Raw genomic sequence first — 24,351 nt, forward strand, 5'->3', positions numbered from 1 at the left:
CAATGACTGTGTGAAGTTGCTGGATATTGGTGGAAACTGGAACGCGTTGTCATACACGTCGATCCAGAGGATTCCAAACAAGCTTAATGGGTGACATGTCTCGTGAGTATGCAGGACATGGAAGAACTGGGACATTTTCAGTTTCCAGGAATTGTAGCCGGATCAGTGGAGGCTGCTGATCATAATAATGGCCTAAAACGGAGCAATGGACTGGCATCAAACACCTGGCGTATTTAATACCATTTCACTAATTCAACCCCAGCCATTACCATGAGCCCGTTCTCCCCAATTTAGGTGCCATCAACCTCTTGTAATACAAATCCTTGCAACATGGGGCTGTGCATCATTATGCTTAAATATGAGGTGATGGTGGCAGATGAATGGCATGACTATAGGCCTCAGGATCTTGCAGATGAGCTTCCCTGAGGTTTCTTTTTTCTTTTTGCAGACATTTGTCTGTTGTGCAATCTAAGTTTCATCAGGTGTCCGGGTGGCTGGCCTCAGATGATCCCGCAGCTGAAGAAGCTGGATGTGAAGGTCCTGGGCTGGCGTGGTTTCACGTGGTCTGCGGTTGTGAGGCCAGTTGAATGTACTGCCAGATTCTGTAAAACGACATTGCAGGTGGCTTATGATAAAGAAATGGACATTAAATTCTCTGGCAACAACTCTGGTGAACATTCCTGCAGTCTGCATGCCAATTGCAAGCTCCCGTAACTTGAGACATCTGTGGCATTCAGTTGGGTGACAAAACTGCACATTTTTTAGTGGTCTTTTGTCCCCCAGCACAAGTTGCACCTGTGTAATGCTCATGCTGTTAAATCAGCTTATTTATATACCACACCTGTCAGGTGGATGAATTTTCTTGGCAAAGGAGAAATGTTCACTAACAGGGATCTAAACAAATTTGTTCACAAAATCGGCAAGAAATAAGCTTTTTGTGCGTATTAAACATTTTCGGGATCTTTTATTTCAACTTATGAAACATGGGACAAACAGTTTACATTTTGCGTTTTTATATATATTTTTGGACAGTACTTATTCCAACCTGGGCATCTTTTAGGCCTTTGCCCAATCTGGTGACTGGATGGGGAATTACACCATGATTTCTCAAGTGCCTTTTTTAAATTTAGCTTGTGGCATATTTATCACCCCTTCCTAGAAGTTGTAGAATTTCTAATATCACAGATTTCTTTATTGATGGTGTAGATTCACTCACGCCCTATTGCTTTCTGCGCTTGGCATAGTGTGATCATCTGAATAGCTTGTGATGAAGTGATGAATGAAACAATGAATGCGTTTCAGAGGGTGTGTCTTTATGTGACAGTATTTGTGAAAGCCCCTTGCACATGTTAATCTTTGACCGTTGAGTCACAAAAATCCCACATTACATTTACAGTTGATTTAATGTTTCTGTGTTCTGCAGTCTCTCAAGCGTGTGAATGGTCGGTCGCTGTGGTTACCTGCGCGAGATTCCCTGCTGGTGTCCGTTCCTCCTCACGTCCCTCAGAATCTTAATGCCATCCCCTACGCCCGTCTCAGGACTCTGAGGCCAGACACACTGGTGCAGATGTAACCGTGTTGCATCCGTCCCTCTTCTTGCCCCTACCTGCGCTCGAACCAGGGACCCTCTGCACACATCAACAACAGTCTCCCAAGAAGCATCGTTACCCATTGCTCCACAAAAGCTGCGGCCCTTGCAGAGCAAGGGGAACAACTACTTCAGGACTCAGAGCGATTGACATCACTCGATTGAAACGTTATTAGCGCGCACCAGCGCTAACTAGCTAGCCATTTCACATCAGTTACACAGACACTGCTCTGAGTCACACACACTAAGTTGGTCATCGGTCACAGGTCACGCCTCAGACTAGGAGATTGCGTAATGTATATGCACACCACATAGCATGGTCACATGGACAGAGATCACCACAGCTGTCACTCAAACCAGTATATACACACGTCTGAATCTATCCCTTTTGTCTGATATGCATTTTGTTTGACTTTGATATGGAAGGTGGTTGTATGGACATTATTACATGAGACATCATTACAGCCATCACTACATGAGTGCGACAGCAGCAGCCTGTGTGTCTGGTTCTGTTTGTGTCTCCATAGTGTTGCAAGCCTTGGCGGTGTACTGAAGGCTGTGCTGACTGTAGAGCAGGGGGATAGACAGCAGGGGGCAGTGTTGCTCTGGGGAGCTGCATTGACCTGGCTGCAATGCAGTTGCATCAACAGGAACCAAAGTAAAGTCAGGACAAGTAAAAATGAGTTACAGGGATTTTTACGGTAACTTTGTTAAACATTTTGCAAAGTGCTAGAGATCGTTCTACTTGTATGCATTACATAATCCAACTAGCTATTTAACTATTTAGATCATGCTTAATGCGTGAGCTGCCGCCCCCTGCTCCTGTGCAGATGCCGTGTGGGAGTTCAGGGTGCTGCTGGTGAGGGAGAGTATGACGTCAATCCTGCTGGAGCTCTACTCCACCCCCCCCGGGGCTTCTGTGCCAAACATAGCAGCAACAGCCTGGAGACAGACCTTAGCACTCTTGTCCCAGAAGTACACTGGTGAGCAGCTACAACAGGTTTTGTTTGCCAAATGGTGGGTTGGGGCCTACTCGTATGACTCATGGCCATTGCAGTTCCTACAGAAGACTGGGCTGTGGCCAGAAACATTACTTATTTGGAGGGTCACAGGAAAATCCAATTTGTATTTTTTTGGGTTGGGCAAGGCACAAAAATGTTTGCCTGGCGACTCATCCTGAATTGAATTCTGCTGCTCTTATCAGTGCATTTGGAAAGTATTCAGACCCCTTGACTTTTTCCACATTTTGTTCTGCTACAGCCTTATTCTAAAATGGATTAAATACATTTTTTTTCCTCATCAAGTTATAGACAATACCCTATAATGACAAAATAAAATACATTTTGGGGGGATGAAGATATTATTTTTTTTATTTTTTTTAAATGTTGCTCAGGTGCATCCTGCTTCTATAAATCAACCTTGATGTTTCTACAACTTGATTGGAATCCACCTGTGGTAAATTGAATTGATTGGACATGATTTGGAAAGGCACGCACCTGCCTATACAAGGTCCCAGAGTGCATGTCAGAACAAAAACAATGCCATGAGGTCGAAGGGATTGTCCGTAGAGCTCCGAGACAGGATTGTGTCGGCACAGATCTGGGGAAGGGTACCAAAACATTTCTGTAGCATTGAAGGTCCCCAAGAACACAGTGTCCTCCATCATTCTTAATGGGAGAAGCAAACATTTCTAAAATAAAAACAGATTTTTGCTTTGTAATTATAGGGTATTGTGTGCAGATAGATGAGGTGGAAAAACGAGTTAATTTTAGAATAAAGATGTAACCTAACAAAATGTGGAAAAAGTCAAGGGGTCTGAATATTTGGTGGACATTTTCTTTTTCTTTTTCCCCCCCAATGTCTTTCAACCCATGCATCTTATCTCTTTCTCATCTGCAGTTTGTGACGATCTCACCGTCAGTATTATTTCTTTCTCACAGCAACAGATTAGTGCAGATATTGGTTGAGAGGCTCTACTACTTACTTGTCATTCTCAGACACCCCTTCCTCCTTACCATCTGATGAGAGCAGTGTCCCCACTGCCCGGGTCTTCTTACTGCTGGATTTGTAAGTCATCTCTACTCACTTGATTCAACTCCAAATGTCATATCGTTTTACCAGACACTCTTATCCAGAGCAATTTACAGCAGTGAGTGCATACATTTTCATACTGATCCCTACACGGAATTCTACATGAGAATGACCCTGGCGTTGCAAACGCCGTGCTCTACCGACTGATCTACAAGGGCTGTGTTTGAACTACCCTACCAGACTGCTCGAGATTTGATATTTGGTTCGGATCGAGAACACATGAAGCAGTGCAGAGTCATCATAGTCATAGATCTTTGGGGTATGTTCAGGCACAATCCCAGAAAGTACTAGTCTGATATGTAAATTGACTTTATTTTTGTATGAATTGGTTGGAATATTAATAACTTTGCCTCATGTGAAATACAAATTTATTTTCTGTGTACAAATTTTGCAGTATAGTGCCGTAGCATATTTTGTTTGGTCATATCAACATTTATTACAGAAACATACAAACCTCAATACGTTCTTCCTTGTAGGCAAGCCACTTCCCTTCATGTATATAATCACTTAGTTGCTAATGCTATGTATTGGTTATTGAGAGGCTTTGACACCACCGTTCGGCCATATTGGCACTACCCAGGTAGGAGCAGTCCTCTATAGGAATGAATGGGATTCTACAGTATTTCAATTAAATGTTTCATAGACAAAATTACATGGATTTAAGTGTTTTGTTGTAATGGAGAAAGTAACCTGAGTAATCTAAAAAAATATACTTTACTTTAAGGATTTTTTTTTTTTGTTTAGCTCACAATGTAATTTAAAAGTATGCATTAAGGTGTTTGTAATGTAATAAATGTGGCAAAAACGAATGTAGACATAAATAAAAGCGTTTCTATAGCTTCCAAAATATGTTTTACAATGGTGGGGCTGCCAAGATGTATTCAGTGGCTTCAACACAGTGCCCCCTATTAGTCATCCAGTGTATATATAAATGATTTTGTCACTTCCCACAACCAATCGGTAGCTCGAGGTTGACACGTGTGTCTGCGGAATTCCCCCAACACTCCGGGGCTTTCCAGCTGACTGATAGACCGTATGCGATCATAACAGTCTAACTAACCAGATACATTGGATACAATCAACGGTTGACTCGATGGAGAAATACATGGAACAGAAATGCATGGAGCAAATCCCGGATTTCAGCTGACACTGAAGTGAACACCACTGTGTGCAGTGTGCTTTTGAGGGTACGCCGTGACATTCTACAATCGGTTTGATCGACTACAACAGCAGCTGTTGTGCTGTCTTGTTCATTGCGTAGAGGTGGATCAAGTTCAAGGAGTTCAAAGGTACGGAATTGCATTAACAGTTATTATCTGTTGGGCCAAAATGCAGGATGTGTATTGTGGTGTATGTAGCCTATTGTAGTCTGTTCCCTGCTACAGGTTTATGATCATATAACGTTACATTTAAAAACAGTGGATAGTGATAGTTTATAATATGCAAGGCTAATGGGGCCATTCCATGGTAACATTGATGCGGAGACTCGTTTTTTTTTCTCACTTAGATGTATGTCAAATAAAAACCAATGATTGCAAAGTTAAACAAACGATACAACTTTATGCACAAGGACGACTTCTAACAATGTCTACAGAACATTTTACGAAAACACGTACACGAATAACAGTGCAGATGCGAAGTTACGTCTCAGGATGATGGCAAAACCGTAATTCTGTTACCCAACTTTGCATCTGCACTGTTATTCGAATAAATATATTTTAAAGTGAAAAATCAGGGAGCCCCAGTGACACTCCTATTGTGGAATTTCCCAACTCGATGACAGTTGTTGTCACTCAAACTCATTTGTCAAGAAGCCCATCTTGCTGGAACGTTGTGGCTATTGTATAAATTATGGTTTATGATACTACTTTAATGGCCGAATAAAGACTTTGCTTCCAACTGATTGTCTGTGATTTGCATTATAATTTGTTCAGGATTGTTTCATGGGGAAAAGTGGGTTGCGGGTTTGTCCCCATCTCAGCAAGCAGGGCCTGGAAATTCTGTTATTAGTCTTTACCATTTGGATATGAGCACACACACTTGCTGTGCAGTTAGCTACTAGTGGAGGTTGTAGGGGCAGACAGTAGGATGACGTTAAACCCACAGGAAATACCCAATGGACTAATAACAGCAGGTTCATTTTATTGCAGGGAGGTGACAGTGAGCCTGAAATATCATCATCATCATCATCATCTATGATCCACTGAGGGGCATCATGTCTGGAGCACTGAGGTATGTACTGCTGCTGTGATTTGTTGTGCTGCTTTTGTTGGCCTCTACAGTCTTTGACAGCTGATTGTTCTCTCCAGTAAGACTGAGGTCTTTTTTTTATTTTTTAAAGGAATGGACCGTGAAATGGTTGTGCATGTTTTGGTGTAAAATGAAGTTATACACATACAATTTGACTGTTTGGCTAATTCTGCTGTTTTCTAACTTTGATAGCTGAGGTGGAGTAGGCCTATCCAACGTATTGAGAGTTAAATGGTGGCTATGTTCATCTTTCTGCTGCTGCGGTGGTGTTTGCCAACTTATCTAGTTGTAGTCTTTGCCGTATTCATCCGGTTATGCACAATTGCACATTCTTGAGTCTTCTGATACACCCACACGTTGTTCTCTTATGCCACTCGGAATGTAAGGGCTCGGTTCTGTTTAGTGTTGTCACGATACCTCTTTTGCTATGCTACGATACCAGGTTTTCCTTGGTGAAAAAACAAAGCAGATTTCACTCTTGTGGTCCTTTTTTAAAACCTACTTTTGCAAAATAAACAATTGACTCTGGGTGACAACCATAAGGCAGTTTTTAGGACTGTTTTAGGACAAAATTAGCACCGTTAGCCTCAAGAAATGAAGTCTGCTTCATGTTTTTGTTTCCTGTCCTTTATCGCAATACTGGTATTGTGACAACCACAGTTTCTGTTCTAGATAGCAGATTTCACTGCTGGCATTGATCAAACCTCAGATTTACTGTCAATTCATCATCATGACACTGACAGTTTGCATGACAATGTTACACATGTCATATATATATATCTACAACATGAACACGGCCCAGTCAGTGGAAGCAACTGACAAAGAATGTAGAACCTGACGGCACAGGAGATGCAGGTTTCATTATTCTAGAATAGGGTCCTTTGTTGGCAGGGATTGTCCCTATTGTTCAGATTCGGAAGACTGTTCCAGGCAGTCATTTAGCAGATGCTCTTATCCAGAGCGACCCTCACTTAACATCAATTTAAGTCAGGACTTTTATCCAAGTAGCCTTATTCTATAGTACTTAAGTTCAGTAGGATAAAAAAAATAAATAAAAAAATAAATAAATTCTCTGCGCTTGAGTCAATTTAGAATGGTAGCTACTGCAGGAAAAACCTTCAGGAAGCTGAAGATGCGGAATGCAGAAGGTAGGATGTTATCTGAGGGAAAGAGACATATAGAGGCTGAGGTCTTATTATTAAAAAAACATTTGTATCTGGTGTAGTGCATCAATCTGACATCAGTGGCAGCACTGAGCTGGTATTCTGGGGGCTTTCCTCTGTTCCCCCCCCTACTCAACTTCCTTGAAGTGATGTGCGAGGTAGAGGGGAGGGGAAAGAATAGAACACCACAACACCCTTGCTTGTTCACTTACTGTAGATTATGAGAAAGTGAAACCACAATGTTCGAGTCCAGTGTATGGGATTAAACGTGTATCTTTTGTTTGGTGGTTTTGAGTTGTGGGGGGGGGGGGAATTACACTTGAGTCAAGTGAGCATTGAGTAGTACTGAAGTAAACCGCTTCCTGTCTGTGTTACGTCTTTACAGTACATAACTGACAGGTCGGGTGACTAGTTGTTAATGAACAGAAAGGAGGAAAGACTTTTTTTTTTTTTGGGCAAGCCAGTACATTTGGTCATTTGTATTCCTCCTGTTTCAGAATGGATGAAGCTCAGTACAGCATGAAAATGATTGAAAATGAGGTAAGACCTACAGTATATTGACATGTTTTTGTTTTTTTGCTGGCTGTGTCAGGAAAAAAATAAAATGAGACACTATGACGTTCGCGTTAAAGAAATGAAGTGGTAACAACGTGCCAATAACAACACGTGTGATCTCCTCAGCTGATGATGAATTTGTCCTATGAGTTCATGCCCCCTGTGGATGTCAAGATCGAGCCCTATGTACCGGAGACCGGTGAGTTTCTACTTTCTACCCTACGTACACATGGTAACAGCATACGCGAGTCGTAGTGATGTAACTTGATGTGGCTATGGTACTGTGCACTCAAGTGGAAGTGATCCCACCACACGTTTTTGATATGGCTTTCAGAACTGCGCACATGTTCTGCATGGTTATTATGACATCGTACACACTTGAAACTGTTTTTTTTTACACTATGTAATGCATGTGCTGTCTGTGTATTTTTGTTCGGTGGGTTCTCTGCCCTGGTTAATTTGAAGGGCTTGGATGTGAACCTCTATGTAGCCACCCCCTTCCAGTGACAGTGTCTCTGTTTCTTTGTCACAGCTCATGGACCCTACATTCAGATCATTGAGGAGCCCAAACAGGTGAGTTCAGAGTTTCTCGAAACAGTGGAATGACGTCGTCGTTTCTGTGCATAAGACTGAATAGAAGCTCTTCCCCCTTTTCATTGTGAAACTATGACATTTACATCATCGGGTTGATTCACACCCCAAAAATTATATCGGTACGTTAGATCTAACTCAACTCTCTCAGAGAAGATACCCTTTGAACTAGAATGGAATGTACAAATATAAATAACCCCCACTCCGGTCTTTAATGGCATTAGAATATGACGGTGGGTTGGAAAGTCCAGGATTTATAAAGTTACAGTAAGTGCTGTCACTGCTGTTGGGGATTATCCCTTGACTTCCTTGTCCCCCTGTGTCTGCAGAGAGGCTTCAGATTCCGCTATGAGTGTGAGGGTCCGTCCCACGGTGGGCTCCCAGGGGCCTCAAGCGAGAGGAACAGGAGGACCTATCCAACTGTCAAGGTCAGCTGTTGTACTGTAGTACACAGGGTTGGATACTTGGCTGTCTTTTAGTTTGACTGGCTCGGTCTGCTTTTCATCAGGCGTTTTGGTTCAAGGGAGCTGAGATGCATTGCTTTCAGCCCAATAAGCTTTCGAAAGTGTATATGTGATATATTGACATGCTAGGATTATTTGAGACGCATGTTATGAATAAAAACAATTGTTTTAGTGTCATCGAGTATTGAGAGAAAGTCTATCATTATGGAGCATGGACATGTTTCTCTTTAATAAGTCGAACTCCCTCTTTCTCTCCCCCCCAGGTGTCTAACTATGTGGGGATTGCCAGGGTGGAGGTGCAGCTCGTGACCCACTCAGACCCCCCCCAGGTCCACGCTCACAGTCTGGTGGGGAGGCAGTGCTGCACGGAGAGTGGCATATGCAGTATGGATGTGGGCCCAAACGACCTCACAGCACAGTGAGTACTGATGGGTTGTCTAGCATTGTCATATCTTATTGTGTTGAGACTGTAGTAGTAATAATAATAACAAGCTAGATGTGTACCGCTTGGATTCATTTAACATAGTCTGTGAATGGAATATGTGTACAATAGCTGCAACATGACTGGCGAATGTCAACATCTCTCTTAACTTCCCGTTTCCATTTCTCTCTCTCTCTGTAGGTTCAGTAACCTGGGCATCCTTCATGTCACTAAGAGAGGGGTGGGGGAAGTGTTGTGCAAGAGACTGAGAGATGAGAAGAGGAGGCAAGGGGGGCAGCACTATCATTTTACTGGTAAGAGCCTGAAACCCTATGCCACTGTCCTTTTTTTAAATGAGGAAATCTACTAAGGAATCCAAACTTGAGATATACTATGTGCAACCAACATATTTGTGCAAATCTTAATGCACGACTTACACACACACACAAATACATTTCTTTGTGAAAACTGCAACAAAACACGCCCTCTCTCTGTCTACCTCACACAGATGCAGAAGAACAAGCCATAGGGAGAGAAGCCAAGGAGCTTGGGAAGATCATGGACCTGAACATAGTGAGGTTAAAGTTCACTGCCTACCTCCAGGACAGTAACGGCGGGTTCTCTAGGGCCCTGAAGCCGGTGGTCTCCAACCCCATCTATGACAGCAGTGAGTACAGCCCCCTTCACCTCAGTGTTCTTCAATCTTGGTCCTGGGTGTGCAGGCTTTTGTTCCAGTCCAGCACTAATCCATGTTATTCAACTAATAACATTCTATGTGAATACCCAGTACCCACCCTGTGGTATTTTTATTTCAAGTTATCAGTAATTAACTTGATGTTTTTCTCTACTCAGAGTCACCCAATGCCTCGAACCTGAAGATCTCCCGTATGGATAAGACCAGTGGGTCTGTGCTGGGAGGAGATGAGATCTTCCTATTGTGTGACAAAGTACAGAAAGGTGAAGGGCCAACTCCTACCTATATGGGGGGCGATTCACCCCGCACTGATTTTACAATAGTTTGCGTGGAAAACAGTTTACACAATTTTATTCATTTATCATATTTTGGTGTACTTTCCAGATGACATTGAGATCCGCTTTTATGAAGAGGATGATGGAAGCTGGGAGGCCTTTGGTGATTTCTCTCCAACTGATGTCCACAAGCAGGTACAGAGTCTTTACTCAGACGTGTGTGTGTGTGTGCGGTGAGGATGTAAGTATTTGGAATCAGTTGACGTCGCACCATGTGTCATCCTACTCATAACTTTCGCGTTGATGTCGCTGCGCTTGCTCCCCACCTGTGCAGTACGCCATTGTGTTTAAGACGCCGCCGTACCACAGCGCCGAGATCGAGCGTCAAGTCACTGTATTCCTCCAGTTGAAAAGGAAGAAAGGTGGCGACTGCAGCGACCCCAAGCAGTTTACCTACGTTCCCCGAGTTCAAGGTGAGTCCGTCTGCAACTCACAATCCCTTTAGTACAGGAGAAGGATGTCGAAATGCAGAGCCAGAGACCCCCGTTGGATTGAATCAAACCCTTTCAACTCTTTCTCTTCCCCTCTCTCCCTCTCTTCTCTCCATCGCTCCTCTATGTGTGTGTAACCTAGATAAAGAGGAGGTGCAGCGTAAAAAGCAGAAGCCCTTCTCCTATAATGACCAATGGAGAGGACCTCTGGGAGGGGCTGGGGGTGCAGGGAGAGGGGCCGGAGGATTCGGAGGCGGAGCCGGTGGCGGTGAGGAACCTAGATGTACTTACTTGAACTCCTGTTTCTGTCGGCCCTTCGTCTCGTTGCTATTAGATGAAACGCTGGCCTCATCCGTTAACCCTTGTGACAGCTATGTCATCGGCACTTAATCGTTTCTTTCCTAACCACAGGCTTCCAGTTTAACCAGCAGATGAATGGAACGGGGTGGATGGGGGGTGGATTCTCTGGTTTTGGGGGCGGTGGAGCCCAGATGTCAGGCACCACTGCCCAGGCTGAGGGGACCCAGCAACAACAGGCAGGAGGGATGGCTAGACAGACGCCAGGACAGACATCCCCACCACTACAACAGCAGCTCTTCCAGATTGGTAAGCCACATTTTAGAGCAGTGCTGGGGCAGGGGGAAACTACAGCTAACTAGCTGTTGGCGAAATAGTCATTAGAGTTGTGTTGTGCTAATGAGACAATCCTGTTGTTTCCAGCTGCCACTCTCCAGAGCAGGGCCACTCAGATGAGCAAGCAGACAGCTGGGGCTCTACTACAGTACTGCACCACTGGGGACGTCCGGGTCCTTCTGGCAATGCAGAGACACCTATGTGGGGTCCAGGATAAAAACGGAGACACGTGAGTCGAACTCTGGCTTCACAGTAAATCTTTTGTTTTTAAATATCTGAGTTGAATGTCTGCCTTCATTATGTATATACGTGTTTGCTGTGCCTCACTTGTGTGTTTGGTCTCCCCACAGGCCTTTGCACCTGGCCATCATTCACCAGCAATCAGCTGTCACCCAGCAGCTGGTTCATACACTCCTCACCATCCAGCAACACAAAGTCCTCAACAAGCTCAACCACCTCGGCCAGGTACTCGTCCTTCTTCCTCTCACACCTGGACAAGACCGCTAGCTGTTCAGTGTCGACGCGATAATTCCCAACGTGCCCTTGTCTTCCCTCCTGACTGTGTCCGCCATCTCTCTCTCTGAAGACTCCTCTCCATCTGGCGGTGATCACCAGGCAGGTTAAGGTGGTGGATGTTCTCCTCCGGGCCGGAGCAGACCCCACCCTGCTGGACCGGGACGGCCGGACCGCCCTGCACCTGGCAGCGCTGGCCGGGGACGACGTCACACTCCGGGTCCTGCTGGGCCACCTAGGAGAACGCTACCTCCACCTGGTCAACATGGCCGACTATCATGGTGATTTGGGATGGTGGAAAGAAGGGGTTTATTCCGCTTATGAGAGACTAACATGATAAATGGCCAGTCTGTTTTTTAACCCTATGTGAATTACCAATCAAGCAATGGTGTACAAGGCATTTTATGGTTGCTGCTTAGTCTCAGAAGTAATAAACTCAGCTGTAGTATTTCTGTTCATTTAAGGCTGGGATTCAATCCAATCCGCATTAGATCTCCGTTATATCGCACTTAGTATTTTAAAGGTAATTTCCGATTGAGCCGACATGTGCAGGAACAATGCCTTTTAGAAGACTCATTGTCTACAAGCGCGGTTGGATTGAATCCCGGCCTTAAGTTGGAAAAACTACAGCTGAGCAGTATGTGCTTATTGATGTAGTACATTGTATTAATCTCTCTCTCTCAGGTCTCCATCCTCTCCACCTGGCTGTTTGTAAGGGAGGAGAGCGCTGTCTGCGTCTGCTGGTGGAGGGCGGGGCGAAGATCAACGCCCCGGAGCAGAAGAGTGGATGCTCCGCCCTCCACCTGGCTGTTAGAGAGAACTACTTCAAAGTGGCCTGCACTCTCATCACAGAGGTACCCGTCGTGACACACACACACACACCTTATATAAACTGCTACTCATACTATTCTTACTCCGACTTTGTTATCTAACCTGGCACGTCCCCTCCTGTCCTACAGCTGAAAGCAGATGTAAACATGTGTACGTTTGGAGGGAACACTCCTCTCCATCTGGCCGCCAGTCGCAGCTCCCCCCCTCTCTGCTCCATGCTCATTGCTGCAGGTGAGATGCATGCATACCCCCTGCTAACCATCCAATGCATGGGATGTTTTTATCTCAGTCTGTTTGAAAAGGGGCTACAGTAAAGTCCAGATTCTAGTGCATGAGCAGTAATTTGTGGATCGCCGGGGTATTTTTGTTGTTTTGTTTTGGAAAAGCGTCTGCTAAATGGCTAGTAAATAAACGTGGACAGAATGCTGACTACTTTCCCGTCTCTCCTCAGGAGCCGACAAGAATCTGGAGAATGACGAGCCGCTCTTCTTCAGCTCCTCCTCGTCAGATGAGGAGCAAGAGGATGGACCAGTAAGAGATTTCAGAGAGCCGGCGATCCAACCGCTACCGAACACAACACCACTTTCAGAAGGAGAACAAGTCAACCCTCGTAAGAGGTCAGCAACAGGACATACACCCTTTGACCTGGCTAAATGTCATAAGGTGAGATTGATTTAGCCTTCTCAACCCAACGTTTGTGTCGGGAAAAAGTGATTTCAAAACCGTACTGTGGATGGAGAGGCTTTTTTTGCCATTGCGCTTACATAAAGCTTCCTTTGCTACAGGTGAGAAACCTTCTAGACACCAGACCGAGTCCCAAGCCCAGTCAACAATCAAGTAAAAAGCCTAAACCGAGCAGCATGGAAGGTAAGGTCTTTCATATCACCATTTTGACTCTGAACATTTACCTGTGGTCTGCCTAGTAATCTAACTGCCGTTCCCATTCCCCTCCGCAGAAAGAGGGCAGCTAGACAGTGAGACGCTAAGTAAGCTGTGTGAGCTCCTCAGTCTGAACGATGTGCCCTGGAGACAGCTGGCAGAGAAACTCAACATGCTCTCACTGGCACACCTATATCAGGAGAGTCCCTTGCCCTGTCACAACTTGCTGGAGAATTACCAGGTGAGCAAAGGGGGCTTTTTATGCACGTTTGCGCATGCTCACATGCACGTGTCAGTCTAGTTAGGGGTAAGTATGCGTTACTTAAGGGCTTAATTCAGTCCATATCGCCGAAGTTCAGCACTGTAGCGCACTTGAAAGTTAAAGGTCATTTCTGATTGAGCCGACATGCGCCGGCATTTACCGCGGCTACAGCCTCCGAACGTTGGAACACTGCATTTACATTTAAATCACGCTGAACTTCAGTGATATGGATTGAATCGAGCCCTGAGTGCCGTTTTAGAACGGCAAGACTGTGCTTGATGAGTATTTGGCTAATAGTGCCCAAGCTGACAGTATCTCTCTGTGTAGTTGGGTGGAGGTCCAGTGGAAGGCCTGGTGGAAGCTCTACAGTCTCTGGGTCTGACTGAAGGAGTGAGACTGCTGAGACAGGCTGAGCTGAGAGAGGACAAACAAAACACAGGTACTGAACTCATCCTACATTGCAGAACCACTAATATAGTCATAAACATTATCTCTCTACCATACACTTGACCTTGCAAATACATACTGTATGTAGTTCCTTTCCAGAAACGGATGATTGTAATTCTATTTGATTGTTTATGCCTTTATAAAATAAGACCAAATAACCGTTTATCTCTGCTAATCAGATCAGACAGTGGACAGTGGCTTTGCTAGTCAGCCAATGGAGGAGGAGATGGAGCCAGCCTTGGCCAACCAGTGAGCAGTAGGAAGGGTGAGGGGTAAGACCCTCGTGTGACGGAGGTTTCACCCCAACGTTTCATCATGGAGATATGACTAACTCTGTTCAGCACGCATATTGGGAATCTGATGTCATACCCAAGCCTCGACTGATAAATGCAGAATTCTCTCTCTGCCATGACTGACAGTCAACCAGTTTGAATTTTCTTAACGAGCTGAAGGGAAGAAAATCTCAATGTACAATTTTAAGTGGCGTTATATCTTGTTCCGTTATTTCTGATGGTGACTGAAAGGTTGTTTTTGTTTTTTTATGGTCCATTTGTGCCTTCCAAAAAGTCCCAGTATAAATGAAAATTGTGCAACATCAAATTGATCAATGGAATTATCAATTTAACTCATATTTATTGGCTGACAATCTTACTAATACTGTGTATTCATTTGGTTTAACATTCAACCAAATATAATTATACAGCCTTATTTCAAATGTATGTGGAAGGTTTGCTATGTAACGTTTTGAAAACTTGTCAATGTTGAATCAAATACATTTTTTTTTCTGACATGGATCTTTTCAAAATGTTTATTTTTGTCCTCTGCCCCAAACATACAAACCATTTAGTATATTTCACAGAGCGCAAAATCTGAATGTGTTATTGACAATATGTACAGCTAATGGGAAATGAAAGAAATAAGTTGCATTCAGATGCAGCGTCTATGGGGTCCAGTAAAAACCTCTACATGAAGCAGTATACTATCTTTTTTTGTTGACAAATACTTAAGACCAAGTTGACTGATAAGCAGAAAAGAAATGGGGCCTACTCTTGAAGTAGAATATCTAAGCCAAAGTGTAAAAGGTTGTGACACATTATAATCCCTGTTTTTATATCACAGAAGCCCTACTCTGGCTTGTAATTCTGTCTATCCATGGTCTCTCACCATACCACCTCACATATTTACACTGGGGGAAAGAGACACACCCAAAAGTGATTTGTGACATTCTGCATGACTGCACATATCATGCCTTACCCTGTCATGGTCCCTGTAGAATTACACTGACAGCCAACATTGCTAAATGTGACCAACTGAGTTTGAACCATGTCCTCTGAGCAACAATACTGTTAGACCGCTGAGCTAATAGTTTGAGGCAAGGGCACTCACAGTTACACTAAGCCATTTTGTGGTTTTATTCAAACAGCCATATGTGCGGATGCCTAACTCAACAACATAATCATCTCATTCTGATTGCAGTGGGGGTCCTCATGCATAGAATCACGTCACCTTGGGCAAATTTTAACATTGGAGGGGCGGTGATCCCTGTGGGTCTATGATGACACCCAGATAACTATCACGCACTCCTGTTACTCATACAGTACAACCTGCGGCCTTTGTTTAGCAAATTGGGACAGCAAGCTCTGGTGACCATATGGTGGCATTACTGCACTGGTTCACAGACCACACTGCAAGCCTGAGAAGAAAATGGCTATGCCTCGGCATGACATTTATTTAACTAGGCAAGTCAGTTAAGATCAAATTCTTATTTTCAATTCTATATACACAGTGAGAAATTGTTGTTTCGGTTCTCTACTCAAGCACTTTGGATTTGAAATGACTGAGGTTAAAGTGCAGTCAGTCCGCTTTAATTTGAGGGTATTTTCATCCATTTCAGGTGAACCATTTAGAAATTACAGCACTTTTTGTACATCGTCCGAAAGTATTGGGACAAATTCACTTTTATTAAAGATTGTGCCCAAAAGAAATGGTAAATAGGTGTAATTTGAGTCACTTTTATTGTAAATTAGAATATAATCTTTCTAAACACTTACATGAATGTGTATGCTACCATAATTACAGAAACCCCTGAATAATGAGTGAGAAAGTTTGACACATATACTACCAAGACATGCTAACCTCCCTTGTTATTGTAATGGTTTGAGGTTAGCGTGTCTTGGGGTTATGATATAAAATGCTAACCTCCCCTGTTATTGTAATGGTTTGAGGTTAGCGTGTCTTGGGGTTATGATATAAAATGCTAACCTCCCCTGTTATTGTAATGGTTTGAGGTTAGCGTGTCTTGGGGTTATGATATAAAATGCTAACCTCCCCTGTTATTGTAATGGTTTGAGGTTAGCGTGTCTTGGGGTTATGATATAAAATGCTAACCTCCCCTGTTATTGTAATGGTTTGAGGTTAGTGTGTCTTGGGGGTATGATACTGTATTTGTGCTTGATGCAGTCATTGTGTGCTCTGAATATGGGACCAAATACTTTTAACTACTACTTTAATAGACTACAACATCCCTAAACTTTTGGTCTATGTTAAAAAAACATTTTTTTTTAAAGTGCTATAATTTCTAAACGGTTCACCCGAAATGGTTGAAAATACCCTTAAATTAAAGCTGATAGTCAGCACTTTAACCCCATAGTCATGGTATCATGTCAAATCCATAGTGCTTGAGTACAGAGCCAAAAAATTCACTGTCCCAATTTTGGGACTTTTGGAGCCCACTGTATTTACACGTTACATTTTATGCATATACACCGAGTGTACAAAACATTAGGAACACCTCTTCCCATGACACTGACCACATGAAAGCCATGATCCCTTATTAAATACACTTTAATCAGTGTAGATGAAGGTGAGTAGACCGGTTAAAGGATTTTTAAGCCTGGGGACAAGTGAGACATGGATTGTGTATGTGTGCAATTCAGAGGGTGAATGAGCAAGACAAAATATTGAAATTCCTTTGAACGGGGTATGGTAGTATGTGCCACGTGCACCGGTTTGTGTCAATAACTGCAAAGCTGCTGGGTTTTTAACACTCAACCGTGAACATCCAGCCAACTTGACAACTGTGGGAAGCATTGGGGTCCTCATGGGCCAGCATCCCTGTGGAATGCTTTTGACACCTTGCTTGTAGAGTCCATGTCCCAACGAATTGAGGCTGTTGAGGGCAAAAGCCAGTGCAACTCAATATTTGGAAGGTGTTCCTAATGTTTTGTCCACTCAAGTGTACACTAGATTGGGTGTGGTAGGCAGGCAGTGCCTTATTTTCTTTCCTCATTACAATTCACGATACTGAATTTAAATCAACATTCAACCAACATTTTAAATCAATCCGCCATCAATTATCTGATGAGTTGTTCCTGTCGAGACATTTGACCTACGGCGGAGATGTACTGTAAACTAAGCCTCCTGTCACGTTTATTTTTTTCTTTCAGTTGTACAAATGAAAAACACCATGTGAATCACATAAGGGGAAAAAAAAGGGATAGTCTTGATACCATAGCGAAGCATGTCCTCTTGAGTGAGTCTTCCATCTCCTCGTACGCATGCAGTCCTCCTACTCTTTCAGTTCATTAAGCCGATAGACAGCCAGTCTGTGTGATCAACCTACTTCATCAACCCATTAGTAAGACAAAACACTCAAGGAGTAGTGGCGGTGCCATAGCTGATGTGTGTAAATGTCCTTAGAAATAACAATGAGATCCAGCAGAGCTTCACAGTTACAGTAGAAGGGCCTGGCTCTAGGCCAGTTCAGTTTGCCACAATAAAAGTCCATAGGATAACAAAATCATAGCAAAGACTTTGGAGAACATTGATATGTGCATGCAGCATCATAAATTATGTCCAGTAACCTGCTGTATTCCTTCCAATTGATCATGTCTATCGTGAAGAGCCCAGCATTAGTCCAGTTTCCTCCAAATGCATTGTGGTTGGGTTGAGGTTCTGGCAATCTGGTCGGACGGAATGATCCCTGGCTCCGTTTAGTCTCCATGGTAACAGTCAGATGAGCCGATGCAGCCCCGTCTCTGTCCATCCTAGCTGGTCGGCACGGCAACTCACTTTACACATGGAGTTGGTGGGCTGTGTGCAGTAATCACATAGATGTAAAGTATGGAGACAGTGAAGGGAGGGAGGACAAGAACCTACGACTCAACATAATCAGATCTAATGGCATAAGTCCATGTCATCTTTAGATCTCTGTAAACAACAATTGGTCCAAAAAGCACGTTCAAATAAAATAAATGTGGATATGACCCAGAATTTAGGACCACACAGAAGTTAGTCATGTGTATAGTAAAATGAAGGACTGAGTGCACTGGAGCATCCAGTGCCTGTGGTTTGTCGGGATAAAAGCATGCAACAGGTCTATCCCCCATCATCTTCCTCCATCTCATTTTCCAGTCACACCAGTGGTCCCCGTCTATCGATCAACACAGATAATCCAATTGTTTAAGCCATCGTGTCCACTGCAACACCCTCCAGGGTCCCTCTCACTGTTTGACAGCCTTCCTGTAGCTGTTTCTCTGGGACTCAGAGCACTTGGTCTTGCTGCTTCCCCTGGTGCTGGAACTACTGCTGCTGCCCCCCCCTCTTGGCACTGCTGGCCTGGCTGCTGCTGCTGTGTTCCTCCCGCAGAGTGGGGCTGGAGTGGGCCCTCTGGAGACCCCCATCGTCAAAGAGACTCGACTCGAACAGAGACAGGTCCTCTTCCCCACTCCGGATCTTAGCCCTCAGTAGCATGGCGTACGTACCGTAGCGAGTTTTCTGTATCAGAGAGATAAAGAGTACTTGATGTCAAACAGGATTCTCCATAGCTGATATCAGAGCCAGTTCGGCAATAGAGCTTGGCAATCGGTCCTGGACTCTGGTACCAATCTAAATCATTCTTATTTCCATTCTGGCTGACCTGGAAGGGAATTGTCTTAAAACATTTGGTAGCCAATTTGGCAGCCATTCAATTCTGAATATCAAACAAACGCAGTCTGCCAAACTCGACTAGACTACGGCTCTGGTTGCAACTATCAATCCCTGTAACCATATTGAACCAGACAACAACAATAATCACTCACCTCAAACTCCAGGTACTCCTCACGTTGCTTGTGCTCCTCCAGATCACGAACTTTGGCTTTTTTGTCTGGAATTACAGCGGTTAACTCATTCAGCTCAGAGGAGATGGCCCGGAAACGTGTCTCATGGGATTTCACCTGCTCTTCCTGTCACATGACAAAGGAGGATCATTAACATAAGGCTACACCAAAGTCAGGTTAACTTATACAGAATTCTGCTCAGCATGGATGCTTACTTACGCATTTTAGTAATTTTATGGTTGTAAATAGCAGTTCTTCTCTGTTTTTAACACAAAAAGAGGTGTACAGGAGTGTGTATTTAATGATTGCCTTAAGTACACAAGTTTTTTAAAAATGTGGGGATTGATCTAACTACAGAACAGATACTGGATGGTGGAAATAGGTTTGGACTGGGAGCTAGTATGTGGAGGCAGAGAGAGAGAAAGAGAGAGAGGGTCATGGTGTGAGTGGAGGCCTCTGTGTACCTGAGACAGCTTGGTGTTGGAGCCTGGCAGCAGCGGACGGCTGAATTTCTTCTGAGAGCCGATGGCTGCAGGGAAGGGTGGCGCTGAGAACATGGCTGACACCGCGTTGATACGGGTGATCCACGACTGCATCTGCTCTGCATTACTGAGATGGAGGACAATAGAGTTGAAATCTGGATACTGACTAAGGGCACAATTCTCAGGCCCAGTAAACAAAAAAAGATAGAATAGAAACAGGCAGGTAAACAGGTTTGGGGTCAGATATCAATTAAATAAGAGGGACAGTTATTTTCAATTAGGATTTGTTTTTATTCCACTTCCTGAATTGAAATAGAATTGATCCCAACCCTGAAAGAAAGTGTGTATCTAGGACATACCAGACAACTGTGTCCTCCAGGGACACAAAAACATAATGATAATCTATCTGAGCCTGGGGTTCTATGACAGGGGCACTGCCCCCTCTGTACTCAATCACTACTGTTTCGGGGGAACGTAGTACAGCCTTAGTACTATACAGCCTTGTAGACGGCAGAAATAGCCATGTACCAATACATAGCACAAAATTGGGTCAGATAAATACATTCTTAATTGTATGGAATTAGAGGTGGACTTGGTGGAGATAAGAAATGGGTGGAGGAGGGTGGAGATGAGGATGAGGAGACCCACGGTGCTTGGAAGAGGAACACTCTCCAGTCTGCAGTGCGCAGGTAGAAGACGTTGGGCCTCTTGCTGTAGTCTGCTGCCCTCATGGCCAGAGAGTGGTGGATGGACACAGCATTCTTCAGATCCTCTTCAGACAGCTGCTTTTCTGGACGGTACTCTCCCTACAGACCAATCAGAGAGCAGAATGTTATCACACACGTCCAATCACGGAGTGGGATATACTGTTAGGATGCCGAGAGGGGTGTGGTTTGGTATACCTTCTGCAGGTAGAGGACCAGTCCCTTCAGCATGACATAAAACGTCTTCCATCCTCTCTTACCTCTGGGCGCTGAAAAACAGACCATAGAAAGAAAGAAAATATCCACTCAATATCCCAAATGTGATTTTGAATCGAAATTAGTGAAAGTACAGCATTGTTCAGACAGACATGGTCGGATTTATCAACCGTGAGATAAAACAGATGGTTGACAGGTGACAGGGGAGGGTAGAGGGAACCTACTTTTCTTGCCGTCAGAGTCTGCGTGGACCTTCCGTACCAGGAAGCCATTCTTATAGATCAGGGCGTCAGGATTCTGGGCCACGCCTAGGCCACTGCCGATTCGCTTCATGGTGTGGGAGGCGGAGTCAGTGCGCAAATCGGCCAACTCGGAGAAGGACTTGCGCAACTCCTCCTCATCGCTATGGAGAAGATACAATTCAAAAACAAGTTGTAATTCCCCTCGTCATCAACAAAACCCGCTAGTCCCCAACTCTTTTCAATCATCTCCTCCAGTTCAGATCCAGGGCGTTTGAATGATCAGTCCTCATAGCTTGGAGGGGAAAGGGCCATATGTCTTAATGCACTCAGCATGCTACTCATGTGAGAGCCTCTGGATTTCAGGGTCACTGGCTGGGTCACCCACGCTGAGAGGTAACATCCCATAATGCTCCAGCTGAGCAGCTTACGTGCATCTTACTGGCCAATCAGAGAAATATTTGCAAAGTTCTCCTGCAATGCTAACAAACTGAAACCCAGCCCTGACACTGACAACTGATAGAACTCACTTTGACAAGCATGAACATAATGACTATCATCCAGTCAATTATCATTCAGATATCTATAATTCATCTCTTAAAGAGACCTGTTTTTGCTGTAAGAGCAACGATCCACATCAGTCTGAGTGGTGAGAGACTCACTGGCTGTTAGATAACAGGTCCTGGTATCTCTTTGACTGACTGTGGCAGTTTTAAAGATGCCATTTTCCCATGAACTCGGGAGTCTGAGTGTTCCGCAATGCTATAAGAGAGAATCTGACGGTACTGACATTTGGGGATGATGGTGTCTTTCACCTACTGAAGACACGGACTGAATACAGATCAGTACACCAGTGAAGCCTTGCAGCTGCTCGCATAAACATTCATTAATGTATGAGGGGGTTTGTCAGAGGGGGTGTGCTGCTGTGTCACACGGTACTGTCCACCTCCTCTCTCTCTGCTAGACACACACTGATATATAAATAGAGGCACACACACACTCGATCTGTAAGATTCAATCATCCACTGTCACAGAAGTAACATACCTGTGGACACAAACCACACACAGAGTCTGCTCGTCCTTCTGGTGTGACCCTCCCCAGGATCTGTGTCTTAAAATAACTCTCCATCCCTCTCAATCAATCTTTCATTTATCATATCTCTTACAATATCTCCTCAAAGCCATAGGGAACACTTGAAGCTGGCTGTTGGAATGCATTATGATTCAAATATACTGCATTGCAAGACTTGTTGTAAGCACGCATGTCCCTATAATAATGTCTTAGAATCATCTCATAATGTTTCTGACTAAATACCAGTCATTATGAGTCAGTAGAAATATAAATGTATAGAGATAACACAATAAGCCTTACTGTAAGGCATAAAATGGCTTATGAATGCCTATAACAGGTTATAGCATTATACCTGCAGGTACAATGTAAAGCATTACGGGATGTTATCAATTTATCTTTAAAAAGACAACACATAAACTAAGCGACGAACCACTTCTGTTGCCACTGCTAGATTCATTCTGAAGAGTATAAAACCGGCCAGTTAGCACTCAGCACATACCATACACAAAAGCTCTGATCTGTTGCTAAGTAACTGCTGACCTCTGAATCCACAGGAGCATGTGGTGGAAAAAGGCACAGAGAGGCACAGAGAGAGAAAAAACAGGAGAGTGAGGCAAAAGCGAGAAAAGGGGAGAGGGAGAGAGAGAGGAGGCTACAGGCAGAAAAACTAGGATAGAGGAGAGAATAGAGAGCAAGGCACATGGCGAGCCTTGGGATGTTGGGACCGGGGAAGATTAAAGCAGCGTGCAGATTGAAAACGAACGCGAGAGAAGATGATTTTCGCCCTGCTCTCTTTCAGAGGCTGACTGAACCCCCAAATGTGGGGGCGGACATGCGCGCGTGCCTGCTTAAGAATTGGAGTGAGATGTCGACCTGTAATTACAGAGAGAGGCAAGTCGGGACCTGTATCCATGGCAACGAAGTCTGGAGAGCTTAAGTCTTAAATTAGGGTCTCAGGGTATCAAAAAGGCTAGGTCCAGAATAGCAACCATTGGCACACACACACACACACAGTCTGGCAAATGCTACAGGGGCACAGTTGGTAATTGATTCTGTAAGGGGGATTTTGCTTGTAGACTGATTACAAGTAGATTTATAGCTAATTCCATATTCTGTTATGCTGATTTTGTAATGTTATGAAAATGTATCCAAACCTGAGATTAATCATTATTCCGGAAACCTGAACAGCAGTTTTGATTAAATAAGGCAAGTGCAAGTAAATAAAGTCAAACATATGCCCAACATTAACATGATTCGTACACTGTAAAAAAAATATACTTAGAAAAATACTTATAACTTATTATTAAGTAACTGGTTCCACAGCCTTTTTTGTTTGTTTGTTTACTCAACTTTTCAGTTCAAGTGTTACCTGAACAAAACAAAAAACATACTTGGCCCAAAAATTCTGTTAACAAAATGATGTGTTTGCTCAACTTGTCACATATGTTCATTTAACTAGAAATTATTATTTGGGCATCTACTTTGAAAAAAGTCTGTGGAACTAGTTACACACACACAATGCTTTTAACATGCAATGTTTTCAACCTATATATTTGACAATCATGATCATTTTTGTGCATGTTCTTTTATACAGTAATTATTATTCAACATGTCCTCACCTGGGATTTGAACTCTTGGTTGATTTTGATCTTCCTGCTACTCCAGCTTGTCTGTGTTAAATGTCAGTTAATCTGACTATTCTCTTATCATTTATTTGAATTATTTATTTCAGTAATTTTTGTATTTTTTGTATGGTTGTTTAATGTTGGTGGGGCATATTACTCTGTTTAAAATGTTTCTCACTATAATAAATCAAATTGTTTTTCTTCTTGAGTGTACTTTTAACAAAGCTGAGATTTACTTTGAAGTGCCAAATGTAGCAATACGGGTGAAATCAGTCATTGACATGGTGTTGTAGCAGGAAAATTGGAATGCCATGAACCAAGCAGTTAGGAGTTCAAATCCCAGGTGAGGACATGTTGAATGACATACTACTTCCACAGACGTTTTTATGTAAAATGCCCAAATAATAATTTCTAGTTCAATGAACATATAAGACAATTTGAACAAACATATATTTTAAGTTGACTGAATTTTTGGGCCCCACTTAATTTTTATTTATTTTTTCTTCTTCAGGTGACACTGACTGTAGTGTTGAGTAAACAACAAAAAATAGGCTGTGGAACCTGTTATTTAATAATAATTAGTTGAAACAAAAATATATGTATATTTTTTGCAAAGTACACTTACATGGTCCACTGGAGCTTCTCGTTTCTGATAGAATTGTACAAGGCCTAGAAGAAAAAACCAGACAAAACAGACGTCACACATATGAAAACGTGTGTGCGTGCATGTGCTCGCTGAATGTGTAATGAGTGTGGTGGGACTTTT

The 24,351-nt window shown here is 43.5% G+C and overlaps 2 protein-coding genes across 4 annotated transcripts in view; one reads left to right on the plus strand and one right to left on the minus strand.

Annotated features, from left to right (window-relative positions):
* The first annotated feature begins 4,664 nt into the window (after positions 1-4,664).
* LOC135512389 (nuclear factor NF-kappa-B p100 subunit-like) lies at positions 4,665-14,942 on the plus strand. Its single transcript, XM_064934389.1, has 24 exons — positions 4,665-4,968; positions 5,830-5,911; positions 7,590-7,632; positions 7,774-7,846; positions 8,180-8,220; positions 8,568-8,666; positions 8,966-9,120; positions 9,325-9,437; positions 9,632-9,790; positions 9,976-10,080; positions 10,202-10,287; positions 10,427-10,565; positions 10,726-10,851; positions 10,995-11,189; positions 11,304-11,445; positions 11,567-11,681; positions 11,803-12,010; positions 12,414-12,583; positions 12,689-12,791; positions 13,012-13,223; positions 13,346-13,427; positions 13,517-13,680; positions 14,029-14,140; positions 14,328-14,942. Exons 2-24 carry the CDS (start codon positions 5,895-5,897, stop codon positions 14,399-14,401), a joined length of 2,733 nt encoding a protein of 910 aa, XP_064790461.1. The 5' UTR covers positions 4,665-4,968; positions 5,830-5,894; the 3' UTR covers positions 14,402-14,942.
* Positions 14,943-17,550: 2,608 nt separating this feature from the next.
* LOC135512391 (PH and SEC7 domain-containing protein 1-like) overlaps positions 17,551-24,351 on the minus strand; it is a 45,427-nt gene continuing 38,626 nt past the window's right edge. For all 3 annotated transcript variants that reach the window (XM_064934390.1, XM_064934392.1, XM_064934391.1), the window contains 7 exons: positions 24,211-24,254; positions 20,874-21,052; positions 20,632-20,702; positions 20,378-20,535; positions 19,712-19,856; positions 19,230-19,373; positions 17,551-18,924 (listed from right to left, as the gene is read on the minus strand). In XM_064934390.1, coding sequence (XP_064790462.1) covers positions 18,730-18,924; positions 19,230-19,373; positions 19,712-19,856; positions 20,378-20,535; positions 20,632-20,702; positions 20,874-21,052; positions 24,211-24,254 — 936 coding nt within the window. In that variant the 3' untranslated portion in view covers positions 17,551-18,729. The remainder of the gene's footprint in view (positions 18,925-19,229; positions 19,374-19,711; positions 19,857-20,377; positions 20,536-20,631; positions 20,703-20,873; positions 21,053-24,210; positions 24,255-24,351) is intronic.

Source organism: Oncorhynchus masou, chromosome 24, assembly GCF_036934945.1.
Source record: "Oncorhynchus masou masou isolate Uvic2021 chromosome 24, UVic_Omas_1.1, whole genome shotgun sequence".
Taxonomy (NCBI): domain Eukaryota; kingdom Metazoa; phylum Chordata; class Actinopteri; order Salmoniformes; family Salmonidae; genus Oncorhynchus; species Oncorhynchus masou.

Coding starts and splice junctions, on each gene's coding strand:
- LOC135512389 (XM_064934389.1), top strand. Junction 7,847..8,179: donor GCCCTATGTACCGGAGACCG/GTGAGTTTCTAC, acceptor TCTTTGTCACAG/CTCATGGACCCTACATTCAG. Junction 9,791..9,975: donor CAACCCCATCTATGACAGCA/GTGAGTACAGCC, acceptor TTCTCTACTCAG/AGTCACCCAATGCCTCGAAC.